The 23,509-nt window shown below is 40.9% G+C and overlaps 1 protein-coding gene across 8 annotated transcripts in view; it reads right to left on the bottom strand.

The window, feature by feature from the left end:
* WDFY3 (WD repeat and FYVE domain containing 3) overlaps positions 1-23,509 on the bottom strand; it is a 151,818-nt gene that overhangs the window by 98,514 nt on the left and 29,795 nt on the right. For 7 of the 8 annotated variants that reach the window (XM_066186485.1, XM_066186488.1, XM_066186486.1 and 4 more), the window contains exons 1-2: positions 16,451-16,589; positions 4,043-4,253 (exon numbers count right to left, since the gene is read on the bottom strand). In XM_066186485.1, the coding sequence (XP_066042582.1) occupies positions 4,043-4,253; positions 16,451-16,572 (333 nt within the window). In that variant the 5' untranslated portion in view covers positions 16,573-16,589. Of the gene's footprint in view, positions 1-4,042; positions 4,254-16,450; positions 16,590-21,701; positions 21,797-23,509 lie in introns of those variants that run through there. The other variant, XM_066186492.1, reaches the window with a different exon arrangement.

Below are 23,509 nucleotides of genomic sequence, written 5' to 3'. Positions count from 1 at the left end.
TGCAGCAAGCTCCCACCTGAGTTTCCCTTGCAGCCCCCGACTGCAGGTTATCTCCTGCTAAACTGTGACTGCAGGGATCAGGGCGCAGACTGACTGCAGGTTTTTACCCAGCTAGACTGTGACCGCAGGTTCCAACAACAGGCTCTGACTGCAGACCCAGACTGACCTCACAGCAGGGATTCTCTCACCCCAGGATCCTTCTTCTTCTTCATCCTCTCCTATTCATGATTCTCCTCCACCATCATTCCCCTCACCAGCTAACCCACTCCCTTTTATCACACTTATCTTTACTGGTTACAGCTGTGACTCCTCAGGGGTGAGGCTGTTTGGGGTAATTAACGCAGCTGTTACTTATCAGGGGCAAGGTCACCTATATTCCCTTCTCATAACCTTTGCTTAAGGCAGTAACAGAAAAAGTAATAAATCACATTTAAAAATCTTCAACAGAATAAAGACAACCATGCAAAGTAACTGATGGATGGATTCAGAGTCTAAATTTGAGTGAAGTTATTAATTGATCACTTAAAACATCCGCAGCTTTGGATTATGTTTGAGAAACAAGAAAAAATTTAGAAAGGAACTTCTAAATAATGTTCTAGTGATTCCTGACAGCAGAAGTGTCCCTTCTCAGAGAGAAGTTGTGTCAGAATTTTAGAGTGAACCAAGATTTAGCATATCTGCCACTGCAAGCTCTTCCAAGACTCTTTAGAAAATGAGATTTTTTTTCTTGTACTATTTTTTATTCCAATCAGTTTGTCTTGCTGTGACCTGCAGAGTTGCTAAGTTAGCAGGATTGTTCCAATACAAGCTGTACCATCAAGAGCTGACACTCCAGAAGACATGAAACTAGACGAGCTGAGGATGCCACCACAGCAGACTCTGTATGTGAACATCAAAAGAAGAAGGTGGCATTAACCAGGAATCTACAGGTAAGAGGTAAAGAGGTAAACTGCAAAAGTGGAAATAGATGGCATCACAACTGCTCAGCCTCTTGAATACAGGAAAACAAGAATCCCTTTACATGAAATACAGGGGGAAAATCCCCCTATAACAGAGACAGGATGAGACCTGACTGACCAAGAAAAATCAGTTTTGTTTGGGTTTCACTATCCCAGTTCATCGATGACTGATAACAGTTATCAAGGTCTGCAAGAAAGGAAGTGAAAGAGCAGAAACAACACCTGCTTTCCTCAACATGCCAAGCTATGATCCAGATTTTAGAGACTAAAAACTGAAGTGACAACACCTGGCAATAGGCTGCATCTGTGGCACAAAGGACAGCTCCAAGAAGCTCACAAGCTCAAAGGAGGTAGAGCTTGAGGACAGTGATGTCAAAACTAAACAAGAAAACTGAGGAGGGGGGGAAAAAGGAAAGGGGAAGAAAACAACCAGAAGTAGGACTGAAAAACACAACATCTGGCAAACACGTAAGAATGTGACTTCACCACCAAGTTTACTTCAGTAAAGAAGGGTACAAAAGAGTCTCTAGGACTCAAGAGAAAAGAGCCCATAAACAAAACTAGGTGGATTCTGCCAAGAATAGATGGATTCTGCCAAGAATAGAAAAGAGACATGGGGAACCTGGGAGAGGAAAAGCTACTAGAAAAAAGAGGAAAACTGAGGAAAAGAGTAGCCAAGATGCATTCACACAGACAGAAATCACAGAAACCATCGATCTGTTCAAGAATATAAACGGTACCTGAGATTACTTAAGATAAGAGCTGATTTGGATGAAGTAAAAAGAAAACTTGGGGCTACCGATTTGTTTTTCAGAATGCTTCAGCACATGAGATGAATGAAGGACAGTTAGAACAAGTGGTGCAAAGACATGAAGTAACTTCAACTAGGCTTCAGCAGAGTCCAGAGGAGGAGTGGAGAATTAGGACAAAGCCAGCAAGTGGCGTAAAGGGAGGGTGAAGATGTGAATTAAGAAAGAAAACAGGAAACAGAAAAGGCAGAAACAATGGAGAAATTAAAACTTAACTTTTTTTTTTCATCTCAGAAGTTTAATCAAAGTCTTTCCTTAGACTGCTGTACATGCATTGCTACCCTAGTTTTACTTAAACTCAGTAGTATCACCAACTGCAATTTCTATAGATATAATGCTTCTGCCAGTTACCACATAGGCTAAGAAAAATTCTTCTCCACCTGCAGATCAGAGTTAAGTGCTGAAGAAGCTGAACTGGGGGCATTCTATTTTTCAGAAGCGTCAGCCTCATATAACCACCAGAGGGAGATTTCTAAGCATAACTGCATCAAAATAACCTTCAGAGGCTCAAGGCAAGATTAAGATTCTACTGTGCTAATTTGTAAAAACAAATCAAGAAAGTCCATAACTAAAGGGCATATAATCCAAGAAGCTAAATCAAAGAGGAGGCATATGAACTGAACTTACTTCTCCCAAACTCACACAACAGGTTACCAGTAGAAGTAAGACCTAGGGCAACAGAATGGCATTCAAGTGATCCATCCACTAAAGCACACCACCTAGTAGACTGAAAATCCTAGAAAAACTATGTCTTGACTAGGATTAATTTTTCTACACAGCATTGTTGTAGTTTAACCTCAACTGGCAGCTAAGCACCACACCAGCTCATTGCTCTCAGGTGGAACAGGGCACAGAAACAGCAGGGTGAAAGGTAGAAAACTCATGAGTTGAGATAAAGACAATTTAATAGGGAAAGCAAAACAAGGAATTCATTCGCTGCTTTCCATGGGCAAGCAGGTGCCCAGCCTTCTCCAGGAGAGCAGGGCCCCATCATGAGTGTCTTGGGAAGACAAACCACCCTGAACATCCCCCCACCTCCTTCTCCTTCCTCTCCCTGTTTTATAGGCTGAGCCTGACAGTGTATGTAAGGGATATCCACTGGGTCATCTGGGGTCACTGTGTCTCCTCCCAGTTCCATTTGCACTCCCAGACTCTTCACTGGTGGAGTGGGGTGAGGAGCAGAAAGGCTTTGCCTCTGTGTAAGCACTGCTCAAGCAATAACTACAACACCCCCATATTATCAGCATTATCTCCAGCACAAATCCAAAACACAGCTCACACTAGCTACTATAAAGAAATTAACTCTATCCCAGCAAAACCAGCACAAGCATGCAAGCAGCTCAGTGTCCAACTCCTTCATAAGCCACGCTTTCAACTAAATAGCCTCTTGGTTTTTGGATTATTCCAGTCCTCTGGGGTAGCATAGATAAGCACAAAGCTATCACCCAAGAAGAAGTAAGGAGTAAGAGCACACAGCAGGGGAAAAAAGAAAGAAAGCCGGATCTGTACCTACTGGTCTTTCATGACCCTAAAGCTACCATCAAAATTATTATTCACAATAACCTGGCAGGGTAACTGAGTGATGTAAGATATATCAGGAGCATTTAGTTCCAATTAATTTCAGTGACTGCTGCCATAGTTCTCCCTCCAAACAAAATCTCAGTGCCTGAGTACAAGGGAGTAGTGAAATATGAAGGCCACAGTAAAAGTGGCCATTATATCTTCCCTACAGATCGCTTGTCCAAAATCTCCCTTGTCCACAAAGGGGGATTCAGACTCAATACGTAAAAAAAGGCCTACAAGGATGATAAGAACATAGAGAACATATCACATGAGAAATTAAAATTGTTCAGCTCATGTAGTCTAGAAAAACCAAGTTGACAGGACATATTATGATTGCTACCTCTAAATATGCATCAGTACAATAAACGCAAAGAAAGGAGAAGAGTTATTTAGACTCAAGGACAGTTCTGCCACACAAAAAAAAAAGCGAATATAAACTTGCTCCCAAGATTTAGGTTGGAAATCGGATGACTGTAATAGCAGTGAGCACAGCAGAAAAGCTGTCAGTCTACATGCAGCTGTGGGTTGCACTTGAGAAAAAGTGATAAGAAAAGGAAAACTCCAAAGGTAAGCTTTGGAGGACAAGGGGAAAACTGAAAGGATGCCAATGGGAGAAAACCTCTTGTGCTAGAACCAAAAGGTCATGGGAATACAAAATATGAGCAGACAATTCAAACAAAGAAAACACTTCTTGCAAATTGCCCGGCTTACCCTGTTGAACACTGGTAACATCATGTAAAGCTTTTCTTCCTGCTCTTTCTGGGTCATGTGCCGTGGAGGGTGACAGAGCTCGGTGAAGAGGCGCCGCAGGTGCATCAGGCCCAGCGCGTTGTCCTGCGGGCTGCACTCCTCCTGCCGGGGCCGGCCCATGATCCTCTTCACCATATTCATCTTGGCTGACTTCTGGAAGCTCCCTCGTATCCTGTTCAGAAGGGAAAAGGAACCTGCTGAGTACAGGAGACTGAGGCATTGTTCCATCAAAGCCTTTAAATACATTGCACCCTCTCTCACAAGAAGTACCACACTGCAGTTAAGAGCATTAGCTAATTTCATATGCCAGGCATTGATTAGGACATGCCTGGAGGATTTAAAGCCAACAACTTGAAAGAGAAAAACATCTGATATTCTCCAGCAGAAAGCAGGCTGGCCGTGCTTTGAACAGTGCAAAATGCTTTGGTACTTTTTACTGGATGAGTTTTACAATCCTTTGGTGCACATCCCACAGCAATTACAACAGTGTTATCTACATAATGCAAAGTATTCTCAAATTGATTCTAGAATAACAACAGTACTTTGAAATCTAATCACACAAGACCTTCCAACTCTCTCAGACACTGGCATTATCATACAGAGACAAGCATAGATTTTTTTTCTCAGACTTTCCTATGGCAAAGAGACAAAGCTATCCAGTGGAGCTATCATTCATCTCACCCTCCAGCTAACGGCTCTGCAGAATAACACCCCAGTCTTCCAACCATGGGACTGAAAGTCTACCAGGCAGGACCTTACACGAGAGGTGTGAGGGTCAGAGCAGATAAATCCCTAAACATATGTAACCAACTGGAGACTGCAGCAAAAGGGACTAATCTCACAGCCACGTTCACGTTAGGGAAGGAGTAAGGGGAATACACTGAAAACAGTTTCTGCTCCACATATAAAGACCACCAACAATGAAATACTCCACAGAATTGCAATGCCTACATCTCGCTGCTTAAATGCAGCTGAAAAAGCAAAGGTCAGTAACAGTTGTAAAAATCATTCAAGAGTAGAAAATGCCTTGCAGCAAGAAACGCAAAGCACTTAATTATTTAAATTATCAAAAAGAGAGGTTATCATGGAAGGTCAATTAATAAAAGGAGAAGTGATGATTCCAAAGGTGCTGTAATTAGAGTAACTAAGGGAAAGTAGACATTACTGAAGAACTCCAACCCAAAGGTTAAGTTGAGATGAAAGACAGTAGCTGGATGCTAAAGCCAGGAAAATAAAATCAATAACAAACTGGACCTATGCTTGTAAAAGTCAAGGTTTTATTACCTTTATTCTACCAAAAAGAAACATTAATAAAAGAAAAATATTCTCTCACTAACACAAGAAAGAGATACCATTCTGGAACATGTTCATAAAACATATTCATAAAGTATTTTACTAACACACAGTAAAACATAAGGAACTAATGCTAATGAACATTTTGGTGCCATGCAAAAAATAGTTCAGGAGATGAGAAGTCATCAAAAAAGCTACGCTAAGTTACAAGCCAGCAATAGTCAGTTCATGCTGGCAATGTGCAGTGGCTTTTCACAATCGAAGGAAAATTAGACAGAATTGAATGTGTCTTTTAGCATATCATCCCTAAGAAATAACATAGGTTAGACTTCAAATCAGCATTGATCACACAGCTAAAAATAAAACAACATAGTTTCCTCCAGAAACCCATAGCTTTTCCCAAACTCCTCAAAGTCTGGAGACGCTTCTCTTGCTGTAACAGGTAAACTGATAGAACACCACATCTAAGCTCAAAGACTCAAACCTTTACTGGCTAAGCAGCAGGAAAAAACCCTGCATCTTCTTCTGCAACATAAAAATAATATTATTTTTTTTCCCCCCAGAAGTAACTGCATTCCACAGTAGGTACTACTTCTGGAGTAGTATCCTACTCCAGAAGAGTAGGAGACAGAGTTGTCTCCTAGTGTGTTTCTTTCTTTCCTTTTAGAAAAAATGCTAGTGTGGGCTCCAGGCAATGTCATCTGAAATATATTGTACATGAAAGCCGAAAGAATTTCTGTGATGTATTTTTGCCTGCCCAAATCCAGTGATATTTTCTCTGATTATCACAGCATAATCACAGATTATCCACGGGAAGAGAGCTGTTGGCTCTGGACCCTAGTTAGTCCCAAATCTTAGATATGTTAAAGTGAACAGTGAAAGAACACTTATATTGCTACTTTGTCCCGTACAAATATTTTGAATGGCGTTTTCTTTGTTTAGAATTTGGCCTGCAGGAGAAAAAGCAGTACACCTAAACCATTTACTATAAACAAAAAGTATCTAGAAAAAAGGGTCTTCCTATTCCACTAAGTGAAAGCATCTGCACAATCCACAGTCAGTTGCAAACATCACATGTGACTTGAATTCAGCATTGAGGCAGACTCCTTAATGCCAAAAATGAAAAGATTCCAGTATTTTCAGTAATAGTCACTTCACCTGCTCACAACTGCTTGTTTATAGCACATGACAATCAAGCACCCTGCACAGTAATTAAGAGAAGCAAACTCAAAAGTTAGGGAATACCTGTCTTGTAAATGATTGTAGAGCTTGAATTTGGCCTGGCTCTGCACATGCCTCGCAGCAGAGTCTTAAATTGCACACTCACTTCCTACAGTCCCCAAAGTGCCTCCTGCCTCTCTCAGCAGATGCTTCATGAGCAGCTGGTCAGTATTTTGTTACTTCATCCCTCTGAGCATGATGCTACACCTTGGTTCCCACAACCTGGACTGAAAGGGTGCTCTGCACATCCATCAGTGCATTTCCTTAGGGATTCTTCTGCCCCACTCAGCCCTGCCAGATCAGAGTGCATCACACCTAATAAACCAACTCCCTTCCACAGATACGCCCCACAGCACAGGCATTGCAAGAGCCTCAATATCCACGCAAAGAACACACACACACATCCTCCCTTATGCTAAAATTGATGATGTCTAATAATTTGGTATCTATTTGAAGATACTTTGGAGAGCAGTTAATCCTACAATCTTGTAATGCTTGAATCTTTCTCCTTCCTTGTGTTGTGTCCCTTAAAGACCAGTTGATGTCCTTCTCCTCTCAGCTCGTGATCTCAGAGTTAAACACCCAGTACACAAAGGATGCAATTAGAGGGCAGCTCCAAAAACCTCAAGAGGAGTTTTGTGGAAGTGGCAAGGACAGAAACCTGTTCTCAGCACAGGAGTCTCTTCCCTGCCTCACATTCCCTCTTCTGGCATGTACATCCAACTGCTGCCACACATTCTTTACGACACAGCCCTGATGAGTTTCTTCCCCCAGCAGGTCCAAGCAGGTACACCCTTCATAGGGAACCTGTGAGCTGAACATTCCAGCTGTCGGGTCTTTGTCTTTTTTAAGCTGAGGAAGATGTTGGAAGTCATTCTGAAAATGCAAACTAAGCAAGTGGAAGTTCTATGACACAGCCCCACTGTGACAGGCACATGGTTTATCAGGAGGGTTGAAGCATTTCAGCCTATTGTGCCCACCTTCTGCTACTAGAGTTAAAAATGTAAATTAATGGCAGCTGCAGAGCATCATGTTCTGTATGGACAAAAACTAAAATAAGACACTTGATGAGTAGATTACAAACATGCACAATAAAACCACTGCTCTTGTAATAAACATTACGGGTTTCTCTTAGTGGTAGAAGCAGAACAATCTCCATGTGAGAAGAAATGAAGCAAGCAGTGAAAGCACAGCATAAGCATTCTCACTTCAAAAACAGCCCTTTGTTTTTTTGCACAGGCTGTCAGATGGCTGCACATTTCCCCATGAGCGTAAGTGAGGCTGACCCATTTGAGCAGCTCTGATATAAAGCCATTCACACCAAGGTTCTTCACTTTTCCGTTAAATTTATGAGGGAATCCCACAAGATGAGATTCTCCAGAAATTTCACTGGAGTTAGTGTAAGAGCTAACTTCCACTCTCCAAAATATTTAAAAGTGTTTTCTACTGTTAGTGGAAGCTGTTGGAAAAAGGATCATAAATCATGTGACAGAAAATACCAACAACTTACAAAGTTCAAAGACAGACACTGCGAGAAAAACACAACACACACACGTAATCATTAACACAAGTTAGGGTATGATAATGTATGGGTAATACTACTACAGCTATCAAAACATTTGTGAAGAAAAAAAAAAGGTAGACAGACAGAAGCTGCATGAGACACACTCATTTTCACAACAGCTATTATAGGTCCGAGCTGTGCATCTAGTTCCAAAAGGATGTTATTTAAATAAGCAGCTAGGTAATTATCTGCTTAGTAATTACAGTCACAAGTGTTTCTCCAGGCACTATACTGGTATTACATCAGCAGCTTAGCAGTGAAACAGGAATCAACTTCTTTCTTTGCAGATTATAATAGGACACCAGTACACGCCTCCCTCCCAACTATCTCAGGAAAAAGAAATTTAAGTCTTCTTGCTACAATGAATTATAGAAGTCCATTAGGATCAGTAAATGCCACACCTGTTAGTTCCCCACCAGGTCTGTTACTTCTTTCCTGAATTTCAGATTCCTTACCCATGTAGTTAATACTAACATTCTGAAGATGATCACCAATATGCACTATTCAAAAGGACATTGTCTGGCCTTCAAAGGAAACAATAAGGAGCTGTTACTGGCTAGATACACATCCATTTGTGCTTAGAACTGAGCAGGAATAAAAAATTCTCTTTGTAGACAAAAACATCAGCAGGAGGGGAAGCGAGGAACACAACTACTTCCTCCCATTCCCTTCCCCCCAACCAGTCCTGCCACCAAACACAAAACAACTAACCACACACAAAGAAAATCATGCACAAGCAAGCAGTGTTGCTGAAAATGATGCCATGAGCTCTCCCTGACAGACTGAACTTTGGGGAATGTTGCCTGCTCCCTATAAGAGAGCCTGAAGCAAATCTCATATTCTGTCCCAGTAATAAAAGTGCCTATTCCCATACTATGCTTTCCTCTTGTTTAACATCCAGTCATCTGGCTGAAACAGGAACTATTTCATTGAGAAATCCCCCCAACAAGAAAACACCACCAACTCCCACGCCACCTTTTGTATTGCTGAGTATTGTTACAGAAGGTGTGCAGGAAAGGATTTGAAAGGTCACACTAGTATTTCAAGGTCATGACTTCTGTGTGTATAGTTTGGTTTTTTCTTCCCTTGCACTGAAATAATTCAAAACTTATCTTGAGGAACCTTATGTTACCACCTAAAAACTTAATCTTGACTTTTTTAGATGAACAGAAGAGCTAACAGTGGTCTGTTTCTATAGGTTGAAGAGTTGATTACAGAGGTGTCTCAGTTCACAGGGTAGTATCCAAACCTGAGAATTCAATGCAGCTATTTTTAACACCTCTGAGAAACAAACAAACAAACAAACAGCCCTGCTATCCTGAATCCAGACATGTTTTTCCTGTTCTCTGAACTCCAGTCAGATGACAGCTAAAGATACAATTTCTGTTTTTTGCAATATTAGAAATGCAATTCTTATGCTCAAACCGACCTTAATGCCTTGAAATCTCTGCAAACAAAAATTCCTAATGCTTCAACAAATATGAAGAACTTTAGTAACTGTTTATTGAGAAAGATAAAGATATCAAACATGGACTATCAGTCATCTTCTTCCATTTCCCACAAATTATTCATGATAATGACACATAATAGCAAGTGCTGATAGAGTAGATTTCCTGTGGTTTGTATCCTCCTGAAGGTTTTATATTCAGTGTAAAAGGACAACAATTAAATAACAGTGATACTTTTGACCTATGCTGCAGGGATGGAGGAGAGCTGTCTTACTAAAGACTAATATTGCACATATTCTCACTTAGTAATAACTTAAATGAAAATGACCTTTAGTTATATCAACTTTTTGCACTTCATTTTGTTCAAATAAGAAAATAAAGTACTGCTTTTGACTTCTGCCTATTCTTTTCCTGACTTACGGTGTAAAGCTTGTATCTAGAAGATAACTCTGTCATTGCATTTTCTAATGCTTCAACAACCACATTTCCCAAAATGACTTGCACTACTCTAACAAAATATTTCCAGGCTACAAACACTTCTTTCACCACCTCCAAAAACCAAAAGCCTGTAAACCAAAGTGTTAAATCCTACCCCAGCTGAAAACAGTGTGTAGTACTTCTCCAAACCACAGCTGAAGTTGCATCACTTTTCTTTGCTGCTATTTCTGCGCAAGAAAAGCACAGACAACTTTGATACTTCAAGTGCAGTCCCACCATCCAGACTGCCCTTGGGACTGGAGAACCTGCTTCAACATCGTTGTTCAGAGCAATAGCAGAGAACAAGGGTTACCTGGCATGAAGGACTACATGGAGGCAAAGGATGTGACTTCAATCATTGCTCACAGACATCTGGGGATGGTGTGCAAAACTCACACCTTGATGAAACAGAAGATACTTTTACAGAGAGTGACGATGAGACAGTGCACAAGGAAGCAAATGTGTGCCACCTTTTCCTACAAGGAACAAATCTGTCCACACTGCACCTAGAATGTGATTTTGGCTGGATGATGATAATTCCACTTCCTACGTCTTTATTTTGCACTCATTATGATCTGTCATCACCATGAACCCAATTCTCAGTACTGCTTTTCTTTAAGCAAGTCTTTGACAAGATTTAAGGACTCGCATTTTCTCAGCTCAGAATAAACTGATAACCAAGCTAAAGAATTAAAAATGCCAAAAAAGCAAACTGCCAGAAAGCTCAAATACAGGCCACTTAGACTGAAGACACATTGATTTAAGGTGTCTGCCTTTCTACACTTTACATAGTTTTCAACTAAAATGAAAGATGAATTCTTATTTTGTCTTGAACTATCACACACAATCCTGAGAACCAAAAGGTAAATCTGCTGTTGTAAGCATTTGAATAGGTACATCCACCGCCTGTTTAAAAGCAGCATTTGAAAAAGGTCAGGGGAACTGAATGAGTAATTTTGACTTTTCAGAAGCCAAATGGCATATAATGAATATTGCATCCAACTAGAAGGAGCAGAAAACCTCATCTTTGAGGTATCTGTAACAGATGGTCCTTCATCTCTTCACAAAACAAGACCGAGAAATACCATCCAACCAACCCTAAGGCTACCTGAAATCTATATCTGACTGCTGGGTTCTACACACCTTCATCTCTGAATTTCAATGCAAAGACTTAAACCACCTCATCTGCATATAAACACAGATCTGATTTCCAAAAACCAGTTTAGGTTTGCTAGCCATCAAAGGAAGTGGAAATTTCCATGCCTCAAACTGTTCTTGCCCCATGATATCTGCTTAGATTGGAGAAAAGAAGCAGTATTTATACCAGAAAAAGGGTTTTAATAATTTGTGCAAGGCAGAAATAGATTGCCATTGCAGGGCTGAGGACCAAACAAAACACTTCACGTGTAAAAGAAGCCTTTCTGCTTTACGAGATGAGGAATGGTCATTCTAGAAAATAAATCCATCTGTCCATGTTTCATTACCCCTAATCATCAGTTACAGTGAAGACCAAAGTACAGGCCTCTATACAGCTATTACATTAGAAAGGAGACATCTGCATTAGCACCTTCAGGTGCTTCATTCATAGACATCCAGGCTCCAAGAAACCATTTGCCCATGCTTGTGCAATCATACCACTGAGGCATTTTTTCCACTCCTCTGACCTATTCCAGTGTGGTCTCAAAGCCAGCAATCCAGCTCTGACTGCCATGAAGTCTGAACTATCTCTGGACATACAATTCCTCCTCTGCTCAAGGAATGCAAAGGACATTTTTTACCAGAAAAATATGCTAACCGAGGAGACAAAAATATGTGTAACACAAAAATCCTGACAGGCAGAAGCAAAGTCCAACTTGGCTGGAGCAGACACAAAACATGACAAAAATAGAGACATTTCTCACCAACGTGTATTTTTGAAACACTTATTTATAGAAAAATGATGCCTAGTAAGTTAACAGGTTTCAGATGGAGGGAACAGAAATTCTGTTCTTCAGTGTAACCAGTATGAATACATTATAAACCCTGCAGATTACTTTTGGAACCTAAAATTTATCAGTCTAGCGTTAATCTAGAACTTTGTAACTGAACATTAGAAGTCGGAATGATCCCCATTCACACCTGCTGGTTGACAAGACAGTAGATAAGCCAACTCATATTATCCTGCAAATCTCAATGCTGCTATAAACACCTGGGGCTGAAAAACACATCAAGGAAAAGTAAATACTGAAACATCATTTTGGTTTTGAACATATGCTGGCAGAGTTGAAACATCTCAGAAACATTTGCGACTCAGCAAAATCATCTGAAATGGAGGAATCAATGGGAACATTTTTACTGGAAGCTTTCGAACCATATTTTTCCTGATGCTAGGCAGCATCAGGAAAAATATGCAGAACACCACGAAGATAGGTAACAACTGGTTAAAAAAATTCAAACCAAAAGCGAACAGACTATCTGTTTCCTGAGTACTCTTGGAGAGCAACTTCTAATTGACTTCCTTAACATGTTCCGTGGTAAAATATCTTGAGCATCTTTGAATGCTGATTTTTCTTGTTTTGTTTTGTTTTCAAAAGGCCTAAATAAACTGATTTATATTAATTGGACAAACAGAATACTAGTTACAGCCCATTGGGAAGAGAGCAAAACTGAAATTTTAGCTTGATGGCCTGAACTGCATGGCAATGACTAAATCATGAAATTCAGGAGAGAAAATTCTGCTAAGAAGCCCCTAGAAAACAAAAAAGAGAGGATGAGAGGGGAAGGGACACAAAACAAAAAAGCAAAATAATCTGGGATCTGAAGAGACAAGTGTGTGCTTGGTTGGCATGCAAACATCAACAAATGCAGAGGAATAAAAACACTGCTCTGGAGAGTGGCTCTTATATTCGCAGTTAACAAGTAAAGCAAAAAAAGCCTTCTTAGGAAAGTTACTGCACTCGAATCAACAGAGAAACACTGAGCCACCATCAAGAATGGGGAAGAGTGCTTTGGTCTATTCACCTTTCCAAGTAATGAGGAGTGGGAGGGTGCGGTGGGGAAGATGGGGAAGAAAGCCAGTGAAACTGGAACAGGAGAGAACCTGTTACATCCTCACCGTAAGGCCACGCAGGAAGCGACATAACCCCAAACAGGGCACGTTCAGTAATGACAAGAGTGACTCTAAGCACGGTTCTCATATTTAGCTAAAAAAGCCACCAAATTTTTTTAACAGGAGCACGGTCCCCATTTGTGCTGCTGGTGATAGTGGGTTTTCCTCTCAACATCTCTAAAGCAAAAAACTTCCTGCAGCCATGTAAACCAGCCATTTACACACCGAAAAGAAAACACTTCTTCTGCCTTTAGGAAATTTGCATATGAAGGAGCAGCAAGTAGAAGCCCATTACCTGCAAAATTTGTCTCCATAGAGCCACCCTTGTTTCTAACAACACGTATAAGAAAAACAACAGAATGATCCTACCAGCACATGTTTGGCTGATGTAATAAAATTCCTCTCTCTGCTACCATCGAGGCAGAAAGATTGCAACAAAAACAGCAGCGTATCTGCATTTAAATCAGCATTAAAGCCTGGACACAAATGCTTGTTTATTTCTAAAGCAAGAGGAAGTAAATAAGGGTGAATAATCCCAATGTTTTAAGCTGCATGTTCATAGTATGTGCAAAGTGCAAAGCAAAATACAACAGCCCAACTCCTTATAAGTAGCAATTCAGTTCAGAGATGAATGGAAAAGCAGCACAAATACTTGCATACATTTATCTACTACCTGAAATTAGGATGGTCCAAAGGCATCCACTGGAATCAAGTTCTGCATGCCATACAGTAGAGGACCAAAAGACCACATAGGCTGGAAAAGACCTTTAAGATCATCAAGTCCAACACCTAACCCAGTGCTGCCAAGCTCACTACTAAACTATGTTCCCAACTGTCTCATCTGCACATCTTTCAAATACCTCCCGGGATAGTGACTGGAGCAGCCTCTTCTCTAGGCAGCCTCTTTCTATGCTTGATAATCCCTTCTGTGAAGAACTTTTTCCTAATATCTATTCAAAGCCTTCCCTGACACAACTTGAGAACATTTGCTGAGGCCAATGGGATCTTGGGGTGCATCCGGCAGACTGGGGGAGGTGATCCTGCCCCCTACTCGGCCCTAGTGAGGCCACATCTGGAGTGCTGTGCTCAATTCTGGGCTCCTTAGGACAAAAAAGACAAGGAGCTACTGGAGAGGGTGCAGAGGAGGGACACAAAGATGATGAGGGGTCTGGATCTCCTCTCATAGGAGGAGGGACTGCAGAAGCTGCACCTGTTTAGTCTGGACAGGACTGAAGGGGATGGCATTAATGCCCTTAAACATCACAAAGGTGGGTGCCCAGAGAATGGGGCCAGACTCTCTGGCAGTGCTCAGTGACAGGATATGGAGCAACGGCCATAAACTAAAACACAAGAAGTTCCACGTCAACATGGAGAACGAATTTCTTCACACTCAGAGTGACAGAGCCCTGGAACAGGCTGCACAGGGAGGTTGTGGAGTCTCCTTCCTTGATGACATTCCAAGTCCAACTGGACGTGCTCCTGTGTCACCTGCTCCAGATGACCCTGTCTTGGCAGGGGGGTTGGACAGGATGATCTCCAGAGGTCCCTTCCAACACTAATGATTGAGTGATTTCTTCTCATCCTGTTACTTGGGGCAAGAGACTGACATCTACCTCACTAGCACCTCCTTTCAGGTAGTTGCAGAGAGCAGGAAGGTCCTCTCCAAGCCTCTTTTTCCTCAGGCTATACAATCCCACTTCCCTCAGTTACTCCTCGTAAGAGGCACCACCACTGGAAAAAACAATAAAGATTCCTATGCTTTGTGTAACTAAGCAAGTATTTTAACAATGGGAGAAAAGTACTGTCTCTTCTCCTCATCCTCCCTCTCTTCTGCTTCTCCTTCCCCTGACCTCTCTCTGTTGGGTGGCAGATGATCCCCTGGGGATGACGGTCACAAACTGCAGATAAAACAATTCAACCCCTCTCAGTCTCATCTTCAGTCTTCAAACACCTGAGGATTGCAGGTAGAGCTAGATTATGTCTTTGGCTCCCAGCCTGGTTTTGGATCCAGCTCCACCAGGCTGCACATGGAAACACTTCTCAGAAGCCTCCCATGGAGCAAAGAGTAAAGACAAAAGAGCTGATTGTGAATCTTTCCTTACAGAATACAGCTCTATCTCCCCAGTAACACAAGAGACTGCTGCTCCCAGAACACAGTCCTGCAGAGAAAACCTGGGGCAGATCCAAGGCAGGACTGAGCTGTTTGGATTTAGAAGTAGCCCATCAGAGCTACAAGGTTTCCATCCCTAGCAGTGAATGTGCCAGATAAAGGATTAAACAGGAAAATATAAAAGAGGGGGGAAAAAAGACAAAACACCCCACACAAAATCAACACTTAGTAAGAAAAAAACACAAACCTACAAAGCAGACTAAAACTGCAGTCTTTTAAAGCAATATTAATTACTCAATGAATGGATTCATCCAGTTCTCCAGTGAAAGTTTTTTCAATGGCACACTTATTAAATGACCAAAGCAACTGTAGATATTCTTGTATAGTAAAGTTGATGTCTCTCAAAGTGAAAAAACTGCAACATTTTAGAAAACCCATACTTATTTGCTTATTTTTGATTGCCAGTAAAGAGGCTGGTATATTTACTATTTACCATAACTACTTTAAAAACTATTCTTCTTTTTCTCTTCATTACTCATGTTCTAGCCCTGCTTGGCAATAGTGCCAAAATTAAAGCTGTATTTCACAGTGAATAAATTATTTCTCAACACCAGTTTGCAGTGTGTTACAAGATTAAATAGGACAGCTAGAAATCCCCCCAAAAGTGAGTTTCTCTACTCAAAGGGAAAAAATGAAGCCTATAGCACTCAAGAGAGAGGGAAAACACTATCTTAATAGTGTTTTCTCCAACTTGCTTAGATTTCTTTGAAGATGTGTAACATAACAATCTGGCTTCACAGCACAACTACCGCACTCAAGGGTCATTTTAGCTGTATTTTGAAAACTACCCAAGTGACAAACTAAAATCCATTATTTTCTTCCTTAGCTGGGATGATAAATGTAAAGTACCTACTTTTGACCTACATTTCTAGAGCCAACATCCTAAACACAGAAAATTATGCACTGGTACATTACTCATTTTATTCAAAAATATCACTAAATGTCTGATCAACCTCAGTTTTGGTTAGCTTCTATAACAGCTGGTCTGACAACAAGAGGTACAACTTCGCATGTGCTAGACACGGAATTAAATTTTAGTCTGGGGGGGGAGGGAAGTATCATGCAAAGAAATAAAGAGTAGCTGAGATTCCTTTAGGTCTCATCCTACCTTGAATTCTTGAAGTTAAGTGCCAGCATCTTAGTTTTCAAGTCCTCCCCTTGTAAGACACTAGAGACAGGAGACAAGCTCCTGTGCCTCCAGGGCGCTGCCAGCCCTTGGTCAGTAAACATCCCTCCGCGGAGCTTTGCGCCGGCTGTACCAGCACCCAGGCGGGAGGGATTGTGAGCCAGGAGCAGCTGCTCCCACCCAGCAGGCTGGGACACCAAGGGCAGGGATCCCTCCTCCTTGCAATGCACAGGCCCCAGTCACTGATACAACTGCTTCACAGAGAATAAATCAAAATCGCACAAGCGCAGGATCAAGATGAAAAACCGTGCGCTTGAGCAAAACGACATCTGGTCGGCAGCACAATCACCGCAAAGGAGAACGACGTATCATGGCTTACAAATTAATTTGCAAGATGACATTTTCCTGCTTCTCTTATCTCACAGGAAAGTAAATACATTTCAATTTTGGTTACAGCAGAACTAATTATTTTGGGGGAAAAAATAAACCAAGGACAAGAGACACTCCTTACTAGAATCTAGATCAGATGCAGTGTGGATTTTCTTGATTAACTCTTCTGCTTTTCAGGGGTTTGTTGTTTTGTTGTGTTTTTTAAGCACTGTTTACTACTCTAGCTTGCAATGCTACTTTCATGCACAGCACCATACAATCTAGACCTGCCAGGTGTTTCGTTTCAATTACAAAAACTATTCAGAAGTGATAGTATTTTCCAAGGAAATCCATTATGTTATGCAAACTTGCATGTTATGTCTCACCACTATACTTGCCCCTTCCCCTAGTAAAAATAACCAACGGTACAGAAAACAAATTACAATTGAAGCAGCAGTTCTCTGAAAAGAATTCTCCCAGAATGATACTCAAACGACTACAGTGGACACTGCTTTCCAACTAAATTTATCCCAGAAGAAAGGTTGAACGTCCACTTAGTAAAAGCACAACTACTGACATGGAGTTTATTCACATTTTCCCCCTGGATTCACCTACACATAATACTCACCTAAGGAAATAGACTTCCTTCCTGGAGGAAAAAAAAATGAGGAAGAAAACAAAAAAAGAGAGAGCAATCATCTATCAAATGCACTGCAATGTCATTTACAGGTACATAAATCGCTGAGTAGTTATTTAATGCAAGTCCTTGCTTCTGCGGTGCACCTGTGAAAGTGTATGGGCTCACTTAGATGACCTGCACCGTGCTCGGCTGTTTTTGCACGCAAAGAACCTGGTGACAGAACTTGCTCCCTCCACAAGAAAGAAAAACAAGACTTTTTCAGTGCTACCCCTTTTCTCTGGTTTTGTGTTCCTTTTAAGCTTTGACAGTAAGCAGTGTACAGAATGAGGATAACTACTCTTTTTTATTTTTAAGATAAACAATGCAATAAACAGAGTGAAACCAAGCAACATGCTGACAAACAAAGGCACATGAAAGAATTAGGTAAATAAATGCTCAATACTAAGATTTAATCGCAACAACGGTATCACAGCGAAGGCTTCTTCCCTTATACAGCCATATATTCCTTCACAATTTTATCATACATTTCTTTCTTCAATTTGATTTTACTTCTCTGTCTTCCTCTAAGGTGACCTTTTAGCAACACCAAAGCATAAACAGTACTTCTAATATACTCTCACTGCAACACAGGCAGGTGGTAGCCCACTTCTGCACTATTATTTCCTCACTTATAAAAATTGCTGCACATCAGTTTCATCTCCCAGCACTTTGAACAGTCATTCTTGCGTTTACAGGAATGTGCCTTTGAGATTTCTCCCAGGCAGCTTCCTGAAATTAAAATCAAACAAGGGAAAGCTCTAAAACTAGGTTTACTGTGCCTCCAGTTTGTTTCAATTCATGAGACTTAAAAGTCTTTCCTGGGACTGCCTAAGGCTTGCTTTTCACAGGCTATCACTTATCAGCAGTGGCTCTTGCAACATCCCCCCTCCCTCTGGGACAGAAGATGGGGCATGAAACTTTCACAGCATTCTTGTAATTCCAATTACACCACTGGTGCACCACTCTGCTGCTAAAGGTGTACCTTCTTAATTTGTAGTTTTGCTAGAAAAACATTTGCTAGGACACCAGGGAGAAAACCATACCCCAAGAAGTCAGGAAAACAGCAGCAGGCATCACAGAAACAGAGAGCAGCATCTCCACAGAGATAATCTAAATAGAGATTTTTTAATTTTTTTTTTTTCCTCACTATGCTTCACATCCATAAGAAACTATGGCATCACAGATGGGAACATGTCAGAGGGGGTTTCAGGCATTAATCTATTGCTGGCAAAAATTACTGACTCAGGGTGAAATATTGGTGTTTACCTCTAAGGGAGCCATGAAATGAATCTTTCATGATAACCTGACAACTATGAGAAGAGCATACAAGAGCATGGCACACAAACACCCCTTCCTATCACACAGGGAATTGAAAACAAAGCAGTGTGACAGACTTCTCTGACACCATTCCAAGATGACAATTATTTCCATATTTCATATCTTTTTCTACAAAAGCTCTTAAAAAATATGGTCACTCCTCCCAACTCATACATTTTCTCCCTGTGGCAGAATAAAGAAACTGCTACAAATAAACGAACACTTCCTTTCAAGTTCTGGGTTTCAGTGCTGCAGTTTTCTAAAGGATAGAAAAGTACCACAAGCTGTGCTGTGAGTGTTGGAAGAGGCCACCCAACGCAGTAAACTCAGCATAATTAGGTTATACACACTGACTGAGCTCCTGTGGTATAACAAATAAACACAGGGTGAGTCAGGTCGAGCCAACACACACACTTTGCTTACCCCAGTGACAAACAGCTTTGTATCAACACGCTGGGCTGCCCGTTCTGTCCACTCCCTGACATCACCTGCACAGTTCGTAAGTAAACTCTGCTCCATGAACTAAAATCTAAATCAATGGGTGTCACTGACAAATCCAGCCATGACTGGTATGGAAGCCTACTTCAAATGTCTTTCCAAGTGATCCTGAATCCCTATTAAGTGCGCCACAGAACCATTTTTAATAAATTTTGCTCCTGCAATATAGTAATTTAAGGAAGATTCCATTAAAAAATCCAAAACACTGCACATATTACACTCAAAAGAACATCCTTTAAAACCTTATACGCTTCTATTTGTATCACTTCTATCCCTTGCCTCCCTTGTGCACTAATCCAATTCATCCGTCAAGGAAGCAAACTAATCAGTTTGACACAATTTTCTCCCTGGCAAATTTATGTTAGTTGGCTGTCTTCCCTTATCTCATTATCTCCTATGTGCTCATAAACTGCATCACAATTTTTACTATTACCCATGTAGCTGCAGGTAAGTCATGCCACAGCTGGAGAGAAACTCGACGTGGCCCCATGGAGAGCTCAACCAAATCAAATACAGCAAGCTTGGGGCTGAAAGGAACATAACCACAACCCTAAAACCAAGCTGTTAAGCTCTGCCAGTTCATGCATGTCCTCAGAACTGGAAGAACAGGATGCATGAAGTGCCAAGGAAATATTCCCTACATAAGTATCCGAATAGCAGATCGGGATTCTAACAAGACAGTCTTCACAGACTCACAAAATAGTCTGCATTCAACAGGCTGCTTGAAACCAAACACTTTTACAATGAGGGAGACTACCATAAGAGGAGATGAACCTTTCATCCTCTTTTATTCTCCATAAAGTAGTATACATGTCTCAAAAAAATCTAGACACAATAGGTTGAAGGGTGCTAGGCATTTTTTATTAAAGTAAAAAAAAAAAGGCATCATTCCGTCAGACCCCCTTGTGGACAGGTTTGTGCTTTTTGCTAATGAATAAAACAACAGAAACAAAAGCAGCAGCATAGAGCTAGAATGAAAGCATTGATGCTGGAGTGCAGGATTTCACATGGAAGGATGTGCTTTGGGGTTTCTGTCTTTTTGTATGCTTTTGTTAAATTAGAAGTGATACCTCACCCTTGAACACTTTACAAATCTCAGTTTTATATGAAACAAGATAAAGATGGTGAGAATACATCAACGACTAAAGCTCTTGATAAGAAGTGGCAACACTTGCAGTTGTTGAGCTCTACATGCCTCAAAGAGTGATGCCAACTAATATTCCCTTGTCTTTTCCCACTGGGTCACCTCTTCACTTTCAGTGTCTGTGACATGCTGCAGCTGTTTTTCTACTCTGTTGTTTTTCCTTTTGCTCCAAAATGGGTCTGTATGCCAAAGGGTGTCCTAGCAAAGCCTGGACATTACTCTTCAGTAGCAACACCACACACACACACCCCTATGCTTGTAAAGTAAGCTAACAAAGATTAGAATCCTTTACCGGACAGTAACCAGTAAATTAGTAAACCAGAAGATTTAACAGATTTTAACTCAACTGCTCCTATGGAAATTCATCTCTTTGCTTTAGGAGCACTTCAACAGGCCTACCTCCTCCCTCTCCCCCCCCTCCACTGCTCCATCTAATTTTACTTGCTACATTCATTTTACATCAGCAAAATCAAGCCTGACTGAATTTAACAGTTACACATGCTTATCTTTATATCACTAGTTAAAAAATAATCCATTAGGTGATAAATATACTTAATCCTTGCTGGTTTTCCAAAAAACATGGAAGTAAACTAGACTGAATGTTCTAATTGCAAAAGGAAGCCTCTTGTAGGCCATAACATTTGTAGCAGGACTACAGAGCTCAGGGGAAAAGCATTCACAGCAAGAAGTCTATACAGTTTGTACAAACCCAAATAAACTAGGATATAACACCGAATACAAGTCACTTGAGGCAGAAGTGGAGATAACATTACCTCTGTGCGGATACAGAATGGACCCTTCCTAGCCTGTCAATTCTCCTGAAGACCAGGAACGTTCTTCTCTCAAAGTAAAAATGAGACTTGAGAAATTCAAAGAAGAATTAGGCACCACAGTCTCATGTATTATGATCATTCTTATCTTTTCTTTAACCTATTGATTAAAACTTCCAAGTTTAATGCAGCTTGTCTCTGAGCATGCATCACACCCACACAACTTTCTGTGACCACCCAGCAACGTATTTCCCCAGCATCTCCACAGATACACAGAATCCTAAATTTTGTTTGGGTAGAGCAATTTTAAGCTGACTGTGTTCTGACAGTGCCTGAATTAACTCCCTTTCTGTGACAGGCAAATGAACTGCTTCACACAGAAATTACTGAAGAGTGTGCCAATTACAAATCAAAAGGCAATTTCCACAAAAGCTCTTCAACATTCACGTCACTAACCTCTACAGCATTCCTGGGATCAGGGCAAACAGCTTCAAGAGAACAGGGCCCATTCCTTTGCGAGGTTTCTCTTCAACACCAAAGCAGCTCTCTCACTAGGTAAAAGAGAAAAAGGTTAGAATAGAAATGTGACAATAAAGTCACAGAGCTCTGCTCTTCTGAAATGAAAGAGGAGTCATCCCTATGACAACTGGACTTGCACAAACTAAGAAATCCTTTAAATAGCTCTGGGAAAAGGAACTGCAGCAAACTAGAAACTGACACACAGCAGTATTTCTCTGATTAAATGATACTCACTGAGAGCACATGAACTGCTAAAAGGGTTAATACAAAGTACAAACTCAATAATTAATACACTGACAGCCCATGATCAGCAAGAGCATCCCTCTGAGGAACCAAATGATTTCTCATCATTACAGGAGGGGAATAAGAACTAAGCTACATTGATACTAACCCAGCTGAGCAACTGTGAAGCTACTGAATGTGCAGTTTTCCCTGGCTTCTCCCCTAGTTTGTCTGCCTCTTATTTTCAGAGTTATAAAATATTCATCTTAGAATTTGCAAGCAGACACACACACGCCAACAAGGGGCACTGATCTGAGCTCACTTCAGCACGACTCCGTGAATCCATCACAAGGCTCTCCAGCTAACCCAGGCAGGTGGCAGAGGCAGTAAACCCAGCAGTGGCCACTGTAGGACCTGGCAAATACCTAGGTGAATGCTGCACCTTGGTTATTAGCCATGAGATGGCAGATCTCTGATTATTTTACCTCTGATTCCCAGTCAGCCCCAACTGGCACTATTAGTACTTTGTTCCTACACTCCAGAGCACTACACAGTACAGGCATACCTAAAGCAACTGGAAAAACTTTATAATACAATTTATATCATTTATTGTTTTATTATTTTGTACATTAAAAGGAGGAGATAATATTTTGGTGGGGGGAAATCGACCAGGGTAAAAAAAGCAGTACAGCATCAGGTACCTTTGAACGGCTTTGTAAGAGAGATGGCACTAACGTGAAAATCTTGCTCACAGAGATATTGCGGAGGTTAAAATAATATGAAGTTTTGTTATGATGTTGTTCTATGCTCTAAAATATAAAGTAACTTTTTGGAAGTGCAAGTGGTTCTTCTTCTCTCTAAAGGAGAATTTCTCTCCTAACTCCACTGTCCACGACTGTGAAACCTTCTCCCACCAGTTCCATCTGTTCATGGGGAAAAATAAGGAGCCACCAGCCAGAACCAAATACCACCTGTGTGCACAGCACATAAAACTATAGAAGCTGGACCATGGAACTCAGAAATACCAAAAGTAGGGAGAGCACTTTGATTTTATCTCTGCTGAGGCAAGTAAATATTTAAACTAAGATGATAAACAAATGGTCCTTTTGTCATAGGAACAGTCACTGGACAAACCTTAAAACAAATAAGGAACTGCCATTTCAGCTATCTTCATTTCACCCTATTAAGAACTTTATTATATAATCAACCACCTCTCACGTTCAAAATTATAGACTTTTGTTTTTAAATACAGACAGTGGAGGTCTCAGGCTCCAAATCAGATCAGAGTGTGATTGCACTAAACTTAATTAACACTTACTATATTTGCAAAGCTGAAATGACCAGTTACACTGCAAGTACTCAAAACCCACAAGCTTCCTTGAGCAGAAATTAAAGGTTAGTATCAGCATCTTTTCCAGCTAAAACTGTAAAAAAGGCCATGAGGAAGTAAAACCCTGGAGACAGCTTGCAACCCTATTGCATATTGTGTTATTTACTTGGTCCTGTGCCAAAGTTTATCTATG

Source organism: Chamaea fasciata, unplaced genomic scaffold (assembly GCF_029207755.1).
Source record: "Chamaea fasciata isolate MVZ Bird 193981 ecotype frontalis unplaced genomic scaffold, bChaFas1.0.hap1 SCAF_6, whole genome shotgun sequence".
NCBI lineage: Eukaryota > Metazoa > Chordata > Aves > Passeriformes > Sylviidae > Chamaea > Chamaea fasciata.
The sequence above is the reverse complement of the archived record's forward strand: the minus strand, read 5'-3'. Positions and strand labels throughout refer to the sequence as shown.